General features: G+C 43.6%; 1 protein-coding gene across 1 annotated transcript; it reads right to left on the bottom strand.

Moving 5' to 3' along the window:
- Nucleotides 1-4,166: 4,166 nt before the first annotated feature.
- On the bottom strand, nt 4,167-10,658 carry LOC137671700 (opsin-5-like). Its single transcript, XM_068415349.1, has 4 exons — nt 10,586-10,658; nt 7,088-7,381; nt 5,795-6,126; nt 4,167-4,514 (listed from the first exon to the last, which is right to left on the bottom strand). The coding sequence occupies exons 1-4, from the start codon at nt 10,656-10,658 to the stop codon at nt 4,167-4,169; spliced, it is 1,047 nt and encodes a 348-aa protein (XP_068271450.1).
- Between the last annotated feature and the right edge of the window lie 11,557 nt (nt 10,659-22,215).

Genomic DNA, 22,215 nt, shown 5'->3' with positions numbered 1-22,215 from the left:
TGGGGTGACAAGCTAAGATGGAACATGCTTTTCCTAAACATTCTCTCCTGCTGGAGCAGCATAGCAGTGAACGTAGCGCTTACTGACGAGTTGATGTCAGGTTGTCAGCCCTCATCAGTAACAGTGAATGGCTACCGACTAAAACCTCTGATGCTGCACACACTCCTCATCAACATGGCTGCTTTAAAACTGCACTGCTTTTTGGGCTAGTGAGACTTTGGGTTAGTGCAACAAGTAGGTACTCTGCAAATATACTGAAACATTTTGTTTCAATATGAGTATTTTTGGCATATTCCAGGACAAAAGGATAACTATAAACCACTCGGATCTTTCCAATAGGAATGAGCAAGGTAGCGGCAGGTTACTGCATGGCTAAGTCATTTCCCTTAGCAAGTGACAAAATAGTAGATATTTTCTTATGTGCAAGACATTTTCTGTTTTGCAGAGATGCAAGGAATACAGATAGGACAAAGGGCTGGAGATTGGAGAGCCTAATTTACGCATAGGAATCGACTTACTGCAATGCGTTGTCTTTCATGAAAGAAGCTATGACAAAGCAAGAAGTTGGGCACAGCACCCAGTCCCAGGCCAGTGCCCTAACTGTGAAACAAACTTTCCTCTTGACTTTCAATTGTAAAGTGACCTCCTGAGCATGGTAGATGATCCAGAGGACACATTGCTATAAGGGAGTAGCAATCTGTTCTTCATTCTTTGTGTTTCACAGCCTTCAGGATTGGTGCTTTCGCACTTGTATCAAGCAGCTCATCAAACAATCAGTGCTTTACAAGGATGAGCAGCAAGACTGTCTCTACTGTGTGGGTAAGAGAAGAACATAAGACCAAGTTTAAGTGATTTCCCCAAAGTCTCACAGTGTAACTGGCAAAGTAATGGGGCAGAATCCAGGTCTCCACGGTGTTAGCCTCGTGCTCTAACTGCTACAATGACCTCCCTCAAATAATCGATCTTTGTTCTGAAATGAGTCACATTTAACTTTACAGATGGAAAATTGACCCTTAACAGAAGTGACCTAGTTCTGTAAGTTATTCCTGTGCTGAGATGGATAAACTGCCTAGAAGGTTTTGCAAAGTAAGGCACTGAATTCCAATTTATTTTAATGCAAATCAGGGTGCTAGTTGTGTTATTTAACTTTATACCTCATCATCTGAGTAGGGAGCTCCATTTATCCTCAGTGGAAAGGAGACAAAGGTGCTCTCTCAGCTGTGGATGTCTGCATTGTAACCTTCCACAGTTTGGTGAGATAACTCCTTGGATGTGAGCAGATTAGGTGCTTTTGGAGTTTTTACCTTAAATATTCACATTGGGATGACTGTGCTGATGATTGCAAACATGAGATGCCCAGATTCGCTCCTGAGGTAAGTGCTTGCCTTCTGTTTCAGTGTCTTAGAACATCACTTAGTTGGTAACACAGTCCAGGGCTGGGCAGGAAATACCATGAAATTAGAGTTATAATTTTACCATAGATCAACTTCATGAAACTTAAGAAAAAAGAACTAGTGCCCTATATAGTACTCTGTGCTTCCTTTCCTAGGTCTCTGGTCAAGGGCAGCCCTGCTTTTTAAATTTTCTGTATATAACATAAAAACATCTGAAATTCAGAGTCTCTACTGGGGAAGTTTTGATTTGCTTCTCACTGAGTCTGAAAAATGAGAGATTTGAGCCATATTTGATACACAAACACCTGGACTTTGATTTTTAAAAATGAAGTACATAAACAGGTAATAAATCAGGCTATTAAAGCATTACACTTAAACATTAACAATATACAGATCTTTTGGTTTTACAGAGATTTTGCCTGTATTGTAGAGTGGCATATTTTTCATATTACATAGACTTTAAAAGCATTTACAAGTGGATGTGGACCTGTTCTGCTCCTAAATTTTTGACAGAGGAAGCTCACATTACATTACATGATTAATGTGCTTGTCATTGTTCTGTTCACAGATCTGCAATTAACAGATGGGAATATACACTTTGCTGTTTATTTTAAACATCAAGCAACTGAGCAAGTGAAGGTAAAAACTCTGAGATGGAAGATGATTATGAAAATAAAGTTGCATTTTCCTATCAGATTATTTTTTAAAGATGAAAAAATGCTGATAATTGACATTAACCAGAAAAAACCCGCTTCCAGCATGTTAACATTTTCTCCACCTGCTGCCACACGCCTCTGACCCCTGTTTTGTTTTACACTATCGTTCCTTTTGCATGTCCCTCTGCCACCTCCCCGCCCTCCCGGCAAACACACTGGCATAACGCTCTCCTGCCTCTCCTCTCTTCTCTCCCCATAGATTTTCTTCCAGCTTTCACAAGCTTCCCTCTCAGTTACTGGTGTTTTCACTTCCCTTTTCCCATTTTCCTTTCCCATTCCTCTTCCCTTTCCCATTTGCCTGTGCCATGGGCTGTCAGAGGTGACTGTTTCCCAGAGGATGCTTCACTTCCTTGTATTTGGGACAGAAGACTGAGTGCACTTATTCTGTATGGAGCACATGTGAGTGACAACCCAGGACAAGATAATGTCACCCTGGAGGCCAACTTAATTTAGGAATTTTTCAACCTTTTTTACAAATATACCTAGTTTAATCTAAGGGAATATTTATGAGAGTTGGTGACACTGCCAGTGGCAGGAGTTCAGGGGAAAGCAAGCTCCTTAAAGTTTCCTAATCCCCAACTTACTAATTAATTTGTGCCTTAGTATATGTTACAGCTCATTTTTTTGTTCTTTCGTAATCCAGACTCCACAGCAACAGAAATTCTCACAGCACAGAAGTGCTTGAGTCTATCTTTTAATCCTGTTCTTGGCCTTAGTTGTAGTTTATAAAATGAAACTAACTATTAGGGTTTGAGTGTGGCTGAAATTTTCAAGAACTCAAGTCCATTCACTATTGTTTAAAATCTCTGCCAAATCTGCCTGTGATTTAACTCTTCTCATCTTCACCGAACCTAATGCAAAGACAGATGTGGTCAGCTGAGCAAGCAGAGGAAGCAAGAACTGCTGCAGCCATCAAGCCATATTTTGTGCAACATTTCAAACCCTAAAGATAGGTGTTTATGTCCTTTAAAATCACAAACAGTAAGTCAGAGAGAGAGAGGTTTAAACTGTGGGAGCTCATCATTTCCACCTCCGAATCTCTTTTGTTAAAACTGGCTAGCAGGATGATGTTACGGTTGTATGTCTGCTTTAAATCGAATCAGCAAACCCTATTCTTGGTTGCGGTTGTGTCAGTGCTGCAGCCAGTGGGGAACTCGGTATCTCAGGAGCTCCCACTGAAGCGACGAGCGCTCAGACTGCATCTGCAGGCTTGCTTACTGCCGGGCGGGCTATCCTGGGGATGTCTTTTGGCATGCTACAGAGTGCTCCTCCAGAAAACAAATGCTCCAACAGCTTTCGTGGTAAAGAGCTGTTCTACCTCAGCAAGAACAGCATCAGTGCACAGTTCCTTTTGCTAAGAGATCCCTTCGCTTATTGTGCTATTAGTGATAGGCAGAAGGCATCCTTCGCCGACTGCCACATTCCCCACCTCACCTCTTCAGGCTAAGGCTGCTCGACTCCTCAAGCTTGTTTTGAGGAGTTGGAACTCTACCTCTGATGGAACAAGGACCTGTAGATCTCTCTAAGACATTTTGATAGCAGCCACTTTATAATCTTTTCCTGGCAGGGAATATTTCTTGCTTCCCATATGGTTTTCTGTCTGTATTGCTGGAAAGCTGCACTCTCAGCTGTATTTATTTGGTAAGACTTTGAGTTCAACCTACAGTTTACTCTGATTGCTGTTTTAGTGGCAGAGCCACGAGTTTGCAGATAGATGTCATTAAAAAGTCAGAAGCATAAGAAAAAAAAAACAAAATGATAAATCCTCTTTTAATTATACTGTTTCCCTGAAAATAAGTTTAGTTTACATGATTTTATGTTTAGTACATAAATCTATCTATTTATTTCCTCTAAAGTGGAAATTCCTGAAAAAAATAGCGGGATTTTTTGTTGTGTAGCTTAAAGAAAATATTTGAGAATTGCTTAAAAATATATACTTAAACCTCTGTGTTTGACATAAGGTATGCAGTGAGAACCCCATGTGCTGCATTCCTACTCATTTGGACCCATGAGGGAGCCCAAGTTTCGCCCTGGGTTGTGAAACCATTGCTGCATTTCAGCGAGTTGCAGCTCCCTGGTTCTCCACCTTCGCAGCTGAAGAGAGACGTATGTTGTCTCTCCCACTCCACATCATCGATGCAGGGTCTTCAGCAGAGTTGTCGGTGCTGAAGAAATGAGCTCGCCAGCCGCAGCAACACTGCAGCTGTTTAATTTCACGACGGAAAGTTTTGCTGAAGATGTAGTAAATAAAAGGGTTGTACGCGGTTGAAGATTTGGCAAACAGACAGGGCAGCAGCGTAACAGTGGGCTGTAGGGAACCGCCGGAGTTAAATATGGACCAGAAGCTGGCTGCTGCGTACGGTGTCCACGAGCTCAGGAACCCGACCGAGATGAGCACGGCCATCTGAAAGGGAAACAGGGTTTCAGTTCTCAGCTTGCATTGACTGGGTCTGATACTCAGGCACGTGGTGTGTGGATGAAACCACGCCTGAACCAGCTGAAATACCTGAAGCTATATGCTTGCTCTGTTGTGACATGAGCACAGGTAACACTGGACAGTGCATACATGCTTTTATTCCCACCTGGTAGATCTACACTGTGGGTTTCCTATGAGGCAGTTGTTGTTTTCATCACCTTCCATGATTCTGGCTGCAATATGTCATGGCAGACACAGCCCAGCCAGACAGTGCAGCCTATCAGTAGATCTCTCTCTAGAAACCTTGGGTCAATTCTGCTTTTCCACAAGAAATGAGCAACTGAAGTGCTTATTTGAAAAAAAAGTTATATTGAAAAATCCTGTTTCCATACAGAATTTCTATGTAGCTGTCAGTCAGAACAGTGCTCAGTCAATTAAAAATACCCAGGCTGACTGAACAAGACCTTCACCCCAACTACAGCGTGAATGGATTCAACACCTATTCCAGCATGAACGGAAACCTGTATGTTCATGAAAATCATGGGTGCAGCTGCCTAAAGAAGGTTTAACAAGCTGTGTTGTAGCCACAATATATAATCCTGATCAAGCTACTGAAATGACAAGGCTTCCAGGAGCCCCCTGCTCCTCTGAGGAGTGCAGAGTATAGGTGAGACTGGAAACATATCTCCATCTTTGGTCAATACCAGGCAAAAGCAATGAAGGGTCATCATGAGCCATGCACGAGCAGAGACAGTTCTCTGCAAGCTCCTGATTACTGCAGACTCTTCTCCTCACTGGGATCACAGAATCACAGAATCATCTTGGTTGGAAAGGACCTTTAAGATCATCGAGTCTAACCATTATCTTAACACTACCAAGTCAACCACTAAACAATATCCTTAAACAATATCCCTCAGCACCACATCTACTCGTCTTTTAAATACCTCCAGGGATGGTGACTCCACCACTTCCCTAGGCAGCCTGTTCCAGTGCTTGACAACACTTTCAGTGAAGAAGTTGTTCCTGATAGCCAATCTAAACCTCCCCTGGCGCAACTTGAGGCCGTTTCCTCTCATTCTATCACTGGGAGAAGAGACTAGCACCCTCCTTGCTACACCCTCCTTTCAGGTACTTGTAGACAGCAATAAGGTCTCCCCTCAGCCTCCTTTTCTCCAGGCTAAACACCCCCAGTTCCCTCAGCTGATCCTCATAAGACTTGTTCTCCAGACCCTTCACCAGCTTCGTTGCCCTTCTTTGGGATAACTCACCAATGTCAGCTTCTTCTCCAGTTTAGCTGCATTAGGGATCCTGTCAATATTCTGGATCTCTTGGTACGCTTTATGAACCTTCCAGGCAATTCCTAAGTAACAGGCAATGATGGTCAGTGCAGGCAGGGCTGTGCACAGGAGGAACATGCTCAAGATGAACGAAAAACCATTGGAGGAGTTGTGGAACTTGCTCCAGGCTATTGTACAAGAGATGCCAAATGGCTCAGGGCCATAGTAGCCCCAGCCTACCAAGGGCAAAATGGCCCAGAGCAAGGAGTAGAGCCAGATGAAAGTAATCAAGATGCGAACAGTGTTCTTGGTGATTTTGTTACCTGCAATAAAGACAAAGAGCAAGCATATATGAATCTCTTTTCAGCCACATGGTTTTTGCCATAACTTCTTCTCCAACAGAAGGATGGTGGCTACAAATATGCCTGGGCTGCTGCTGCTGCAGTTCCCTAACCTTTGGTCTTCTTGAGAAGCATAACAGAGAGTGTCTATGGATTGGGTGAGACCTCAATGCAGTCACAGAATCACAGAGTGGCTGGGGTTGGAAGGGACCTCTGGAGATCATCTAGTCCAACCCCCTGCCAAAGCAGGGTCACCCAGAGCACGTTGTACAGGGTCGTGTCTAGGTGGGTTTTGAGTATCTCCAGAGAAGGAGACTCCACAACCTCCCTGGGCAGCCTGTTCCAGTGCTCTGTCACCCTCAAAGGAAAGAAGTTTTTCCTCATATTGAGATGGAACTTCCCATGTTTCAGTTTGTGCCCATTGTCCTGTTGCTGGGCACCACTGAGAAGAGTCCGGCCCCATCCTCTTGACACCCACCCCTAAGGTGTTTGTAAGTGTTGATAACATCCCCCCGCCCCCCCCCCCCCCGCCAGTCCTCAGTGCTGATCGAAAGTTTGGTAAGTCAGGGAGCTTTACAACATCAAGCTGACCCAAAATGTACTGTGCTTCCAGCCCAGGAATGGCAGGAGAACACTCTTTCCTCTCAAGGTTCTATATGTCTGCTTGCACACAAATAGGAAGACAGTCTGGCCCAGCAAAATACTTGGGCTCTGCACCCTCAGGTAGTTTCACTTGGTATTAAGTGAGAAGCCTCACTGTTTAAAAAGGAATTTAATGAGATTCCTCTAGGAATATTATTAGAAGTTTGATATTGGATTAAAAGTTAAGGCTTATGCCTACAGTTATTGAACTGATACTCCATGGCATATTCAGCAAAGTACCTCTCTGAACACAGTAGCTCAAATGCACCATTATGAGGTTACCAGAGACGTAATTACTTACTGTTAGATTTGGATGAATTGGTAACAAGGAATCGAATCACAGCCATGGCACACAATGTCATCATGCTGCAGACACCAAAAAGGAAACCCATCAGGGCATAATATATGCAGGACACATCTCCTCCCAGCCAAGCGTGGTTCCAGGCGGACGCGATGGCCAGCGGATACATGCTGATTGCCATTCCAATATCTGCTACGGCCAAGTTGACTGTAAGCAGCTCGGGTGACTTCAGGAGGGAAGAGCGCTTCACAGCTGTAGCAAGGACGGCTGAATTTCCAAGGATTGTGAGGATGGCTGAAAGAGAAGAATCAGCACAGAAAATAATATCACAGAGTTAGCACATCTGTGAAATCACAGAATCACAGAATCACACAGAATCAATCAGGTTGGAAGAGATCTCTGGGATCATCGAGTCCAACCATTGCCCTGACACCACCATGTCAACTAGACCATGGCACTAAGTGCCATGTCCAGTCTTTTTTTAAACACATCCAGAGATGGTGACTCCACCACCTCCCTGGGCAGCCCATTCCAATGTCTAATAACCCTTTCTGAGAAATACTTATCTATACAAAGGATGTGAAAAATGCCAGTCATTAGCCTGGGACTGGTCTAGAAAATAGGACAGACTGAGAGATGAGCCAGAATCCAGCACCTCCCAGGCCAAGACTGTGTTGTGCTGATGCTTTGAAAACACTCTGGTGCATATCTGCTATGCCCTGCTATGAAACCTTGTTCTTCAGTTCACGGCAAGGAAACTTCTTCTCTCAGATAGCAGATAGGCAATGCCACCTGGATGGCATTTCTGAGAGCTGCTACGCAGCTCGGCATCCTCACCACGGCACCCGCTGTTTTGCTTCAGCCAGCTCTTGGGTTTCAGTTCCTGCCTCCCTGCTAGACAGGGATTTCCCAGTCACGCTGTGTTTCCACTGTGGACCTGGTAGACCAACGAGGGCTTCAGGTTTCTGTTCAGAGCCTCCCGTAGTGCTGGCCAGCCTTACCGACTGGGGGAAATTTTGTCACATGAATAGTAGACCATATCTTGACCCTTCCTATCATCACACTACAGCTCTTCACTTTCATGTCACACCTCCCCTCTCCATGAACTATATCCCACCTATTCCCCTGTGGCTCCTACCTCATGTGAACAGCCCACGCTATCAGGTAAAACGGGCCTATCCACCTTCATTCTTCCCTAGTAATATTCCCACTTCTTCCAATTGAAGAACTCCAGCTGTCCCGCCTGCTTCTCCCCTCCTCTCATCTAGTGCCCTCCACTTCCCAAAGCCTTCCCTCTTTGCAATGTATTTTCCACTGGAGCCCCAGCACAAGCCTCCTGGGCTCTGGGCTGCCTTGATAGTCAACATGTGCTGGCTGGGCAGCTCAGAATCACTGAATCACAGAATGGTTGGGGTTGGAAGGGACCTCTGGAGATCATCTAGTCCAACCCCCTGCCAAAGCAGGTTCCCCTAGAGCACATTGCACAGGGTTGCATGCAGGCAGGTTTTGAGTATCTCCAGAGAAGGAGACTCCACACTCTCCTGGGGGTGGCAGCTGGGGGTCCTCAGGGTCCTTGCTGGCCAAGCAGCTGAGAGTCACTATGTGCTGCTGTTCAGAAACCCACACTATTTGTTGGTCTCTGAGAGCAGCGAGACACACCATAGAAACTGTTTAGCCAGAGGCATGCAACAGACCAGAGATTTCTTTGCAAAAGGACCTGTCAGACACACATTATTCAGATATGCCATAGGGCTTCAAAGCATTCATGGCAACAGTGTCAAAAGTACACGTAGCAAACTCATTTTCTCTTTTCTTTCAAGTGAACATAGTGCTGGAGCTACATTTTCACCAAAGGTTTTCCCGAGAAGGTGTCCTCTAAAGTCAAAAGTGAAGTAGGGAAACAGAAAAAGATTCTGTCATGTTCCCTTGTCACTGTGAGAGCAGAAAGTCTGCATTTGCTCACAGATACCCCATAATAAAGTGCCCATAGAGGAATTAATAAAGGCACATGCAACAAAATGGAATAAATACATTGGCATAAATCCAAGAATGGGCAGAGATGCCAAGAAAAAGCCTTAAACACAACAGAGATACAAATCTGAGATGGCACATCCCTCATTCATTCACTTTCTAACCACACACGTTCACTTGGCACCTCTGGATATGCTTGCAGAGTTTCCTGAGCTCTCACGAGTTGGATGTCTGCACACACAGATGCCCACGGTGGTTTGGCATGGGACCGCTTGCTGACCGATAGCAACCTGTGGCTTGGTGGGAAGAGCACTCTCCTGCCAAACAACAGCCGCAGGCTGGGACGTCCTCAGGCTTCAGGAGGAAAATGAACCCAGCTCACTTTCTTCTGAGGAAGCCCTAACCACTACGCAAGAGGTAGGAAGTAGCTCTTAGTCTTACCATCAGGGGTGGACATCCAGGCCTACCCTCTCTTTTACTTTGACAGATGCTGCTCCCCTCCGTTCCACTGCCTGTGAGGCTGCTGGCTGGCATGGGACAACACTGTGAACTGCATCTACGTAATTTGTGTGAGAAAACTGCTGGCATCCTGACTTGCATTAAAACCCTTCGTTGTTTTGCAGATGGTGATTTTTCTCAGCCTGAGTTGTACTGTCTGCTGTCAGCACAACTGAGGGGACAGCACAGTGCAGGGAAGAGCGTGTGGAAACAGGGATGAGATGTGAAATGCTAAAGCCCAGCATTGTTGCCCAAAGCCTCTCTGTTAGAACACATAAAAATATATGCTTGTCTTTCTTAAATGCATATCAACCAGGGTTTTCAAATGAGCTGAAGGGAGGAAGGTATTCGCATCTTAGCAAAATTCAGTTGAGCTGCATGCCCAATTCTGCTCCTCTCCAAATCCACGATAGTAAACAAATCACCTGGGTACAGGCAACGAACAGACAAGGGAGAAAACCCTTAGCTAAAGCCCTGCTGGAGCAGACTGATACGTATCCCCACTTGTACGTCATTGTAAATCTGCCTCCAGCAGGGCAAACAGGCTGTTATAAAACACAGAACTGCTGTTTGGAAACCCTTTGCTATTTCATACCAATTTATCCTACCAAGACACAGCTGCTCTTCATGCAGAATGACCCTCCCCCCCCCGCCCCCAAAAAAAAAGGGTCAGACAAAAGTTGCTCTCCCCTGATCAGTCTCAGGAAACGGGCTGCCTCATCTCTCAGTTCACAGGGCTGAGATGCCAGGATAAGAGGTAGACAACTTATTTTGAATACTTGTAATGCCACGGAGGCAAACTTATGCTGGCAAGTCTTCAGCATCAAAATAAAAGATTGCAAATCTGAGAGTGGAGATTAATCCTGGCATCCAACCCACGCGGAGGCAATAAGCAGGAACCTGTGTGGAATCAGGTTTTCTGTCATTTCCCTCCAGCTTCTCTGTCCGACCGCAGCACGGACAGGGCAGCCCCGGTGTGTCTGCTCCTGGGCTTGAAGCAAACAGGCAGGCTGTGAAGGCAGAACTCACCTATGATGAGAAGAAAGACCCCAGCTCCATAATCCACTACCGGGTGGAGTTTGGAAATGTACTGCTCCTCCATCGTCCCTTGTGGAAGTGGGGGAAGGTTTTAAATCGAAGGTGAAGTGACTGTAGGGGCAAAGAGCCTCTTCCTCATGGCTCGCCTGCTGCAGGTGTGAGCCGGGCAGTTGGGTGCTGTCAGTGTGAAGGGACCCTTCTGCTTTCTCCTCTCTCCCTCCCTCTCGCATGGCAGGGGAGAAGCCTGGAGTGAGAGGCAGGCTCCCTCCCCAGGGAGGCACAGTGAGAGCTGGGCAGATCCCGCCTGCCTGGCAGAGCATCTCTCCACCCACCCCCTCCTCTCACACCACTCTTCTCCTTGGCTTGTCAAGCAACTTCGCCATGCAAATCCCTTCAGACTGCCATCGCTGAGCAAAAACAATTGTCGTTCAGCCATCAGCAGCCTTGGGAAATAAATCCAGGCTGAGGGATCAGGCAGGGGAAGGAAGGTTGGGAGTTTTGTTTTCCAGCTTTACGACTGCGTACGGGAAATACATGGTTGGGGTGGGGGGATCTCTGCGTTGAAGTATTAGAGGGAAGCTGTTTGCTGCAGGGATTCAGAAGGGTCAATGTCACACCACTGAAGGCAGGGCTTTCAGAGCTGCTCCAGGGCAGAACTGGAGGACGCTCAGTCCGGTGTGCAGAGCTGCAGAGCACCACAGCAGAACCAAGTTCTGCGTTCGCTCTAGTGACACTCCAGTGTTGTTACCTGACAAGCAATGAAAGCAACGCCTCACATCCAAGTTTACCTTCTCCTTATAATATCTGAGCCTAAAATCATCATAACACTCGCTCTATCTTTATAAGCAATGCTAAGTTTTGTGCCAGGCTTCCAATATGTGTTACAGGCTCATCTATCAATTTACACATGCAGGTCTTGATTTTGGTGCACGCAGTTTACAGGTCTGGAGTCGCAATTAAGTTGACTTGTAGCCTGGGCAGTACCAGCCAGCACACTGAAGAGCTGATCTATTCTAAATTATTTATTTCCAGTACCTGGATATGCTAAGCTGCATTAGCATCATTCTCTACTTGGCCTGTTTTACTCTGTTCAGACATAAGGAATTTTAAGATTCCCCAAGAGCACGTAGGCATCTCATGTGCAACCTAGGTGGAATTTAGGTGCCTAAGTAGAGCAGTACAAGCCTAAATTCTGAAATCCTTATGAATCTGAGAGACTTTAAAAGCTTTGAGTTCCACCAGAAAGCAAAACTGGCCATGCACAGATATGCAGCCACCTCAGTTTTGCTGCATGTCTCTGTGCTTGTCCCCTGCTGAAGCTGTTGGGGTTTTACACACCAGGGATCCCCGCACTGAAGACTTTGAGGAGTTTAGTTCAGCAACCAAGTACATGCACCACAACACATACAGCACAGGGCTCAGCAGCACTCACAGCCTGCTTAGGGCACCTTTGTCCTAAAAGCTTAGCCATCCTCCCTGAAACGGAGAAATCAGTTCCCTCCTCTGGTTTCAGAGACTTGAATACATGTTTTTCCTGTAAGAGTGTTTTATTCTGCAGGTTATAGATGTTTTGGGGTAAGGAAAATGGCACAACAGAGAGATGCTTTCATCTCCATTTGAAGCTGGATTGCTTCACACTGAGGTCACAAGATTGGAGGGAGAAAAAAAAAAATGGTATCTGACTCTCAGGTATGGTGTTGAAGGGAGCTCTTGCTCCAAAAGTTGTTAATATATTTTGCAATGAACAGCTATAGCATAAAAAAAAATCTGCAGGGGTAATGGTTGTTCAGTATTGGCCGCTAGCTACAGCTTCAAAGTGAACCAATCTCACAGAGGGGCTGCTCAGGGTAGAGTCATCACTTCAGGGAAACAAGATCCCTGTACCTGGGACCATGGCCCCATATCAGGATTCCCCACTGTCAGCATGCTGGGTGTTATGAGTTTTGTCCCTAGTAAATCTGCCTCCACCACTGAAAAGACAACTTGGGTACCAAATTCAACACTAATTCTGCTGTCACAGACACAAAATTTATTTTTAAAGGAGACTGAGGACTACTAAGAGTTAGGTGGCTTCAGCGGCCCACAGCAATGCTGTAGTTCCCAAGTCCTGCTGCCAGGACCTAAATGTAGTCAATCACAGCAGAGGAGAGCAGAGAGAGAATGTCTATTTTTCCATCAGAGAATAGACACTGTAGCTCATAGTATAATCAGAATGGAGACTTCAAGAGATGCTACAACCAGTTATTCCCATCCTCAGAAACCACTTCCCTGTGCTAAGCTACTTCTTGATTGAGGCTGGCCTACGTGTAGTCAGCTCAAGTGTTCCTGAAAAATTCCCCCAACTCATCCCGTGTCACTCCAAAGTCAGCAGAAGCACAATGGAGTCTGCATGTGTTCATGGCATAGATTAGTAGCAGGAGATGGAACAGTTCATTAGTTCTTCTCCAGAGCTTATAAAGTTCTAATTCAATGACAGAAATTGCTGGCCTGAAAAATCTGAACAGATAAGACAAAAAGGCTGTGAGGTTCCTGTTTAAACTGGACAGCTAGGAAGGCATGAGTTATGGGCAGAGGGAAGAAAAAACAGGCAGGAGGGACTTTGACTCTTATCTGGGTGAAGAGAGACTGGTGTTCCAAACCTTGATTCACTGAATAAAAGCACACAGAATCACAGAATCACAGAATCACTGAGGCTGGAAGTCACCTCTGAATACCATCTAGTCCAAGCCTGCTTCTCAGAACAGGACCAGCTACAGTAGATTGCTCAAGGCTGTTACCGGTTGGGTTCTGTATATCTCCAAGGATGGAGACTCCACAACAGGCAGACCTCCTCTGTGGACAACTTGTTCCAGTGCCCCTTTGTGGTATCATTCAAAGTCTCATACAGTTTTTTGAATAAAGATACTGCCTAACTCAAGAAATCAAGCACCTGCTCATTAGATGTTCAGTGCAGGTGTCCTTCACTGAATGTTCCTTGGCAGCAGATATTCAGCTGAATGTGGCTGGTTGTTGCAATGCTTCTCAAGCAAGCGAATATCAGTTTAGTCTGGGAAGGTAGGATATATACAATATTGACTATAAAAGGAAGTTGTTCTATCAGAAAAGGCTAAAAAAGGGCAGATATGATGTCTCAAAAACATGCCTAGTAATGAGAGTCTTAAATAGCTTGATCAAATCAGTGTAGTCTGTTCAAGAAAGAGAAGTTACAATTTGGTCCCAATTTGGGGAAGAAATGTCTGCAGGAGTCAGCAAAAGACACATTAAATCCTATAACAGAAAGTAGAAGATTGCTGCATTCTGACAATTAATCCACTATAGTACACACAAAACCATAATATTGGTAAATTAAACAATGCCAGAACACCACAAAAATGCTGGAATTCAACTGTTCACCTTGTTAAATTCACAGAACAGTTGCTGGCACTGTTTTGGGCTGGGCCAGCTAGTGCTGTCCTAAGTCATTGCCAGGCATAGGTCAGCTGAAATGGGCCCAGGACCATTCCCAGTAGGCAGTAAGGTCATCGGTTTCGAAGACGAAGTGACACTGTTTGGTTCCCTGGTACACATGTTGCCCATGGGTTTTGCACTTATCCTGGGTGCAAACATTTAGCTGAGAAACAGATTCTCAAGGTGCGGTCATTAGATGAGAACTGACTGTTTTAAAGGATTGTTAGTGCTCAAATAGAGCTTATAATTCTGATAAAGAAAATTCTTTGGAAAGTTTCCTGGCCTGTGCTATGTAGTCAGCTCACCTAATGTTTCTTTTTGGCCTTTCTTGGTGATAACATGACAGACGGCCAAGTTCAGGGAGCCTGATGTCACCCAGTCCAAGCTAGATCTTCTGCTTTCCCACTTGTTGCATGGTCCATCCTCTCACTACAGAAATAAGGCATTAATTTCTTCAGGCAAGCAAAGAGAAACCAGAGACAAGAGTAAAACATTTTGCTGAGAATTTAATTACTCCCTGGAGACCCCATTGGCTACATCAGGAGCCTAATCCTCTTCCAACTTTTGTGGGCACCTTAGATTACACTGTGTGGATATTTCATGCTGGTTTAGATGGCATTTTTTTTATTGTGAAACCCTGAACTTAGCATTCACATGGGGTAGGATTACATCAACAGTTCAGTTATGAAATGGAAGAAAAGAAAATAAATGATTAAAACCAGAAGAGCTGACTGATCCCAAATCCAGTGCATTATTCATGTGTCATTTAACAATAGCAAGTTGTACCCAGCATTATCTTTCTGCACGTCAGATCAATCTAGATTATCTGTTTATAACCAAAGAACAGTCAAAGTTCATACATATTGACAGACCAAATTTTTGGGGATCATATTTTAGAATTGTTTTGTGAAATTTTGCTTCAATTTAAGAAAGTGCTCTTTAAATCAGACAGATGGAAGAATAAAGTTGCTACCTAGTCACTTCTGAAAGGTTATGTGAAACTTCGAAGAAAAACTCACCAAGAAACCATGTAGATATATTTGATGTAAATATATACATATATACAAAACAACTTCCTATTGTTGATGTAAAACAGGGTATGGGTTGAGTAATTACTTGATGCTACCAAGTTAGAATGTCCTACAACATTATTCTTCCTTTCCATGGAAAAAAAAAAAAAAGAGTATTCTGAATCTGTAGGAGGAAGGGAACTGTTCTGGATTATCAGTTTGTCAGTATGTGGTAGTTCATTTTGCAGAGATAAAATGTCCTAATGTTTGGAGTTGTTTGGGCCAAGAATATTGGGTTTGGTTTGGTACCATATATCAATATCATTGATACCTCCTTATCCCTGGAGACGGCTATGAATCTCTGTCCATATGTGCACAGAATTCATGTCTATCAAAAGTAGTCATGTATCATTTAGAAGAGGATCCTGGCTTTGCTATTCTTGTTTATCTCTGTCTGCTCTGTCCAGGTCTTCTCTTCTGTGAAGACTCTGAGGTTTCAAGCTCAGCAGAGTACTGCAAACAGTCTATTTGGACAGTCCCTTTTGGGTGCCTTCTCCTTACTTCAAAACAAGTCTGCCATGATGCACACTCGTGATTTTTCATTAACAAATGCCACCTTTTCCAGACTCCTTGGAGGAGACGACTTCATCATATTCTCCAGGAATGCCTACAACTTACTTCCATTTAACTATGAGGCTATTTCTGCAGTCTTAACTTTTGAAGCACATCTTTGAGCTGAGACCTCTAGCTGAGACTTCTAGCTTTTACCTCCATTTATGAAAACCAGAATCAGCATTTATGTTGAATTCTCAGAGTCTGCTCATGAAGTTGTATGTTTTCAACCACCAAATCCTGTTTAAGCTGGTATTTGCAACCTCAAGCATAGTAATTTGTAAATCGTTTTCTTCTGGATGTCTGCACTGACTTACATGTTATTGCCTGAGGGGCTATTTACAAAGTCTAAATTTGGTCTAGGGACACTAACCTCCCTAGCTTCCCTCTATAGCAACTGAAGGTAACTGCCTGCTTGAAGAATCCAGTTGGGATCAATAAATTTTGCTCTTTCACTAAAACTATTTTTACATATAATACTCCACTGTTGGTTAACCCAAAGTAAGCACAGCTCTGCACCATAGAAGACCTGATGATCTTGAAGGTCTTTTCCAACCAAAACAATTCTATGAGTCTATGATTCTATGAGTCTATGAGTTAGAGACCCATCAGGAAGACCTGAGTTGCAGCTGGTTATTCCAGTGAGTGTTTGACCCCAGAGCAGAAAACGGGCTCCAAACCCAAGACCATTTGTACGCACAGGACTGAAAGATGATTTTAAGACTCTTTACATCACTTTTATTCTTCACTTTTAAGAGTTGTTTAATGCTACTGGCAGTTTGAGGTGAGAGTAAATAGCACTTTTAACACTGAATGATCAGTGACTGAGATATGAGGAAACATAAAAATTGTACAATTTCCACACTAGGACTAGTAAGTATATCATGGGAATAAAGCCAGAAGCTAATGTTTATTAAACAACAATATCATCATTTTTTTGTAGCTGGTAACCATTGATATTCATTCTGCATTGGTAAAAAGGAGATAACAAGATGTAAAGCTGTGAGGAAAGTCACACGTGGAGTAAAGATGTGTCGTGTCCCTGAAATGACAAGCCAGCCCTTTTCAACCATCCTGCCATCTCAGGGACAATTTTTTTAAAAAAATTTTTTCACAGTTCCCAAATATGAAATGAAAGGCAGTAATTTGAGAAGCAATATGAAAACAAGACAAAGCAGAAACATAGCATGAGGTGAGAAGGGAAAGATGGTAATGAGATACGAAAAGGTTAATTCAATATGCAAGTACGAAGCATATTATAGCTATTTCTTTCAAAGGTGTGAGGAGACAGACACTAACACACTATGAGTGGAAAGGAAATGGCACCAAAGGTGCTAACATAAAATGAAAACTACTATTATGTCAGGAAAAGAGAAGAATAAAATGTATTGCCCATGGTTTGGAATTTGACAACGCAAACCTTCTCATATTTAAAACAGTGACAGCATTTGCAGACCTCAGTTTAATAGTAGCATGAACAGCATCAATCCTCTCATTTTCAAGGTGGGGGCACTTGCTTGCAGTTTAAGTAATTTTTCAACTATTTACTGACAGTAGGTTTCGGTAGCAAGCTCCACTGAATTTTCCTTCGCACTTTGGTCCTGCATTCCATTTATTCATGGTTCCTCTGTGTCCTTCAGACCATGGGAAAAGTCATACAATTTGTAGAGTGGACCACCCAGAACTCTACCACCACAAGAACACTGCTGTGCAGTAGCTCTGTATCATCATCCTCTGCACACCTCTAGGCAGACCGCATGCAGGAGCATGGCTAAAGAGAAGGATGAACTGGGAGCAATGCATTGCAGCCACTCTACACACCAAAAAGCCAGTGAAGAGATGGAATCATTTAAGACTCCAGTTCTGTGTAACTGTAGCATGGTGGCAACAAAGACTTGACTGTCTGTGATCCAGAGCTCAGAAGTGTCCTGGAAGCAGCAAAATAGCAATCATGCCACTGGGAGAGACATCAGAAAGGGATCACAGTGTGTAGGTAGGAACCGTACCTGCCCAGATTCCTCCAGCAGCACTGGGAGCAGGAAGACCAGCTCTCCAGGAGTCTCCCCAGCTTCAAGACTAGTCCCAGCTCTGCTCCTTCTTTGTCTCTTTTTCATATGAACTAGTGCTGATTTGGACTCACTCCTCCTTCCTTTGAATGACAAAACTCCATTCTGTCCACTTTGTTGGGAAATCCAGAACCGTGCTGAGAGGTAGCATCACTCCAACAGCACAGGTGAAACTGGTCCTTCTCTTTGTTCTGTAACTTTGGTAGCAGGACTAGGTTCTGGCAGAATTGAGACAGGACAAAACTAGCTGGGGTGGTGACAGCCACAGATGAGGATGTCTGGCATGCAGGGTCATATGGAATGGGGAACACTAGAGGACCCTTTTGAACATAGGCATGAGGACAAAAAAAAACCACCCAGTGGTGCCTCTTGTAGATTCCATTGATTGCATTCTTGCTTGTGTTGGTGTTGTGTGCTTCACTGGAGGAGGGAAAGGGGGATTTGTTTTGAGGGCAGCTTGTTAGATTTATTTAAAGGTAGTCAGAGAAACTGTTACCAGAATAGGACACAAGAGATCAAGGTATACCAAAGAAAGCATGGGTGTGTATCCAGTGCAGACAGACATGGGAGTAGGGTTCAAGGGATGCAGTCACATGGCACTAGAGATGAACTCAGTGGTACCACTCTGGCCCTGCTATTGCCTGCTGCGTGACACTCATCAAGTCACTTCGTTCCTCTTTCTGGCTCTGATTTATTCTCTGAGATTGAACATTTTTCAAGGTCTGACTGATCTCCTACTATTTCTGCTCAGTGTCTGGTAACAATGCAGCACCATTATTGGCTTGTGCCTCTCAGCACCATTGTGATACAACAATAGTTTTAAGAAGGAGGCCAATTTTATTTCATGTTAGGATTTGGCTAATTTTACTCTTACTAAATTCTAAATGGACCCATACTGGGAATTCAGAAATGCCAGGATTACCATTTATTATTTAGAGAGACTTGGAAGAGAAAAATAGCTGAGAGACTGAATCCTGTAAAAATATAGTGGGAAATATGAGTGGAAATTCATGGAGGTGTTTCTCTTAGATGGAAAAGAACAGGTTTCCTTGTTCAATCTGCAACACAATGTTTAATGGGGAAAGAAGACATAAAGATTGGGAAACAAAGGTGCAACAGAGACTTGATGATAACAAATCTCTTATTAAGTAGAATGGGGAAGACAAAACTGTTGTACAATAAGCTGTGGTAGCACCAACACTACTTTTAAAATGACCCTGTTAAGGACAGCATTCAGCATAGCTGCCTACCCAGCAACTACTAATGCAGCAACCCACTGCTAAGGCAACTTCCCTGGAACTTCATGTGAAAGATATTGCTTGGCTGAGTGAGTTTAAGGGTCCTGAGCAGCAGGGATGGCACCAGAAGACTCATGTCAAGACCTTCTGTTGCTTTTGAGGTCTTTATCAAATTTGCAAAGTCATGTTCAGGTCTCTTTTTCAGCCTTCAGATTATATTTATGTGAGTTAGAGAAGCCACTGCTACTCTGTCTTGGCTTCTTTTCCTTCACTTTTTGACCCTTTAAGCCCAGTAGTGTTTAATCTTCACTATGCAAAACTGCGAAGCTTCAAGCTGGCTGTAAATATGGCACAGAGTAGGATTGTGAGGCAAAGAAGAGAAACTACTGTACTACTTTCTCAATATTATTAGACATTAGGCACTAGCATTTTAATTGCTTGAGTCTTCCAAGTTAACAGAGCTGCAGCTACATGTTGCTTTCAGAGAGCATATCCCACACCTTTGTGCTAGAAGGTGCTTTAGGGTTTGCTTCCTGGCACTTCACTTCTTTGCAGTGGTATGAAATGACCTTTGCAGGGATACAAGAGACCACCTAAGTTGTAAAAAAATAATTCCCACAAGTGTTATTAACTTGCAGTCAGATGCTCTGCTCATTGCTCTTGATACTTGACAGGAAACAAAAGTGGGGTCAGGGGGTAAGTTAAATATTTAGTGGATATTCCCTGTATTTCTGCAGAGAAACTTTCAGCTATTTCCTCCATGTTTAAACAGTGCTCAGCTATGCTTTGCTAATATTTAGTTACCCCTCTCATAACCTTCCAAGGGCCACTCTACAGTGAAAAACGAGTAAGAAGGCAAAAGGCCTCAGAACAGCTACACATCACTGCAGCCTTCTGCACCTCTAGGTAGGTATGACACAAATTCTGCTGCTGCTTAAGTAATTGCTGTACATCAGAAAAAAATATTGTCTCAGTTTTTAAGACACTGGTTCAGATTATTCTGTGATAGATAATGCTTAAAACAAGCAACAGCAACTGTGAACACTTTCTGCACTCAATTATGCTGAGAAAACAGAGATGAACCTAGCCTGGGAAAAAAAAAAACAAACAGTCTTGTGGTGAGGGCCCTGGGGAGTGCTGCGTTCAGTTCCTCGCCTTGCCACACTCTTCCTGTCTGCTTTTCGGCAAGTGATTAAATCTTTTTGTGCCTCAATGCCCCAAAATTAAACTACGGATGCCAATAAAGCTTTCTTCTTTATATCCTTTAAATCATTAGCACACCTCGTGGCAGAGTTGTGGCCTGTGCAAATCAGCGTTCTCTCAGGCAACGTCTGGACATGATCCAAAGGGTACCTGTGCGCCAGGGACCATTCCTGGTGGACAGTTTCCCTCCTGTGTTGGGAAGGAAGAAGGTTCAGGTACGTAGATCTGAGCTGTGCCACCTGCCCTGCTGCTCAGAGCACTGCTGATGGCTCCTTTCACTCACACAAGCACAGAGCTTGGGGGGAAAACGGGCTTGTTGGGGGCTTGTTGAACTGCCATCAGCACACGGGGGCAAAGGCCCCACGGCACACTTGGGCTTATGTGGAAGTAGAGGTGCTCATCACTTGGAGAATCCCTCCCCAAGAGCATTTGGTATTCAGTCTGTGTTGTAAACGTGTTAGTTTGTTTGTAGACTCCATTTCCTCATTAGCACAGAATCTCTGTATTCATTAAGAAGGGAAAATTCTAGGCCATCTTTATCCATATTTAGAAAAACTCTGACAACATCAATACAACAGGCACAAAAACCATGAGGTAAATAATGAACCATAATTATGATGATTTTTTTCACTCGTCGTTTCTGTGATACTGACTTGTGATCACTTTAATGCATGGAGATGACAGGATAATATTAATCTATTTTTGCCTGTGACTGAATATATTAAAATATTTGTCTGTCACATGTACCTAAATGGATTTTATAACCCTAACATTAGAAGCAAAACTTGTTTATTCACTTGTAACTGAATATATTAAAATCTGTCTGTCACATGTACTTAAATGGATTTTATAACCCTAACATTAGAAGAGAATTTAATTCAGCTAAATAAAACCATTTAAAAGATCTAGTTTAAACTGGTAATCCAGACTTCTTCTAGAGTCAATGGTGAAAGACAGGCACTCTTGGTGGAGAAATATGCACCTTATCTGATTGAGATCAGCTGCCATTTGGAAGTGCTTATTGACATTACAGAGAGCCCAGAGAGATGTCTTAAACAAGCCACCTAGATTTGGTTGAGCTGAATCCTGTCCCAAGAGACTTATTCTAGGCAACACAAGAAACCTATAGGAAAGGATGAACTGGAATCTAGGTGTCCCAAATCTTGAGCTAAGGCTTTAAACTTTGCGTATATTCTCTTTGTTTCCATTACTACCAAAATCTGAAATTCCTTAGACCATGCAACAGCCATGAATCCTGCTTGATATTTAAAACTAAAAAGTATTTTAGCCATCCAACTTTAATATCATTTTCCCAAAGGTTTTAAATTTCCAGTTTCTTCCTGTAGAAACATGATTAGGACAATGATGTTATTAGGATTTGAATTATCCCAGTTTGACTGTGAAAGTCCTATCACACAAACCTCAACAACAAGGGGAACAGGAGTTTGCCACTCAGTTGTTGCAGAAAATTGTTGGTACCTGTTAAGGCTCTGCTAGCAAGGCAATAGCATGTTCTCTGAGGCATTCTCCAGGCACAAAAGAGTAATCTTTCCCAGAAACTGAAAAGGAAGATTGGAGCAGTGGGGTGAGTAAAAGTATAAGTATTGCAAAAGCACCCACAATGCCACAAAAATAAGACAAATCCTTAAACCCTCATATTTTCTCTCCAAAGTCTTCACTTGCCCCAAAAGCTACAGTGTCCTTTCATGTTACTTATTGTTGATTTAAAGCTTCAGTAATACAGTTCAATAATGTATTTCCTCTTATCAGTTCTCCCTCGTATAAGCAACACCTCTGCCTGTCTGGCAGAGAGGAACAACATGCAGTTTTGTCCCAGAAGTTTTGTCTACCTTGAATTCTTATCAAAGGTACTTTCAGTCCCCTCATCCCCAGAGGTAGTTTGTTTAATCCACCAGACTTGCTACTGAGATGTAGACGTCAAGATGGTCAAACGATGAAATCCGCTCTCGTGAGACCCTACCTGGAGTACTGGGTTCAGCTCTGGGGCCCCCAACAGAAGAAGGACATGGAGCTGTTGGAGCGAG

This window comes from Nyctibius grandis, chromosome 1 (assembly GCF_013368605.1).
Source record: "Nyctibius grandis isolate bNycGra1 chromosome 1, bNycGra1.pri, whole genome shotgun sequence".
Taxonomy (NCBI): Eukaryota; Metazoa; Chordata; class Aves; order Nyctibiiformes; family Nyctibiidae; genus Nyctibius; species Nyctibius grandis.
Note: the sequence above shows the minus strand (reverse complement) of the source record. Positions and strands in the feature narration are given on the sequence as shown.

Bases quoted from the DNA above. Each gene is read 5' to 3' on its own strand.
- LOC137671700 (XM_068415349.1), bottom strand. From the start codon at position 10,658: ATGGAGGAGCAGTACATTTCCAAACTCCACCCGGTAGTGGATTATGGA. The intron at 6,127-7,087 runs GTAAGTAATTAC...TCTTTATTGCAG, and splicing joins CAATTCATCCAAATCTAACA to GTAACAAAATCACCAAGAAC. The intron at 4,515-5,794 runs GTGAGTTATCCC...TTTCCCTTTCAG, and splicing joins TGGAGAAGAAGCTGACATTG to ATGGCCGTGCTCATCTCGGT.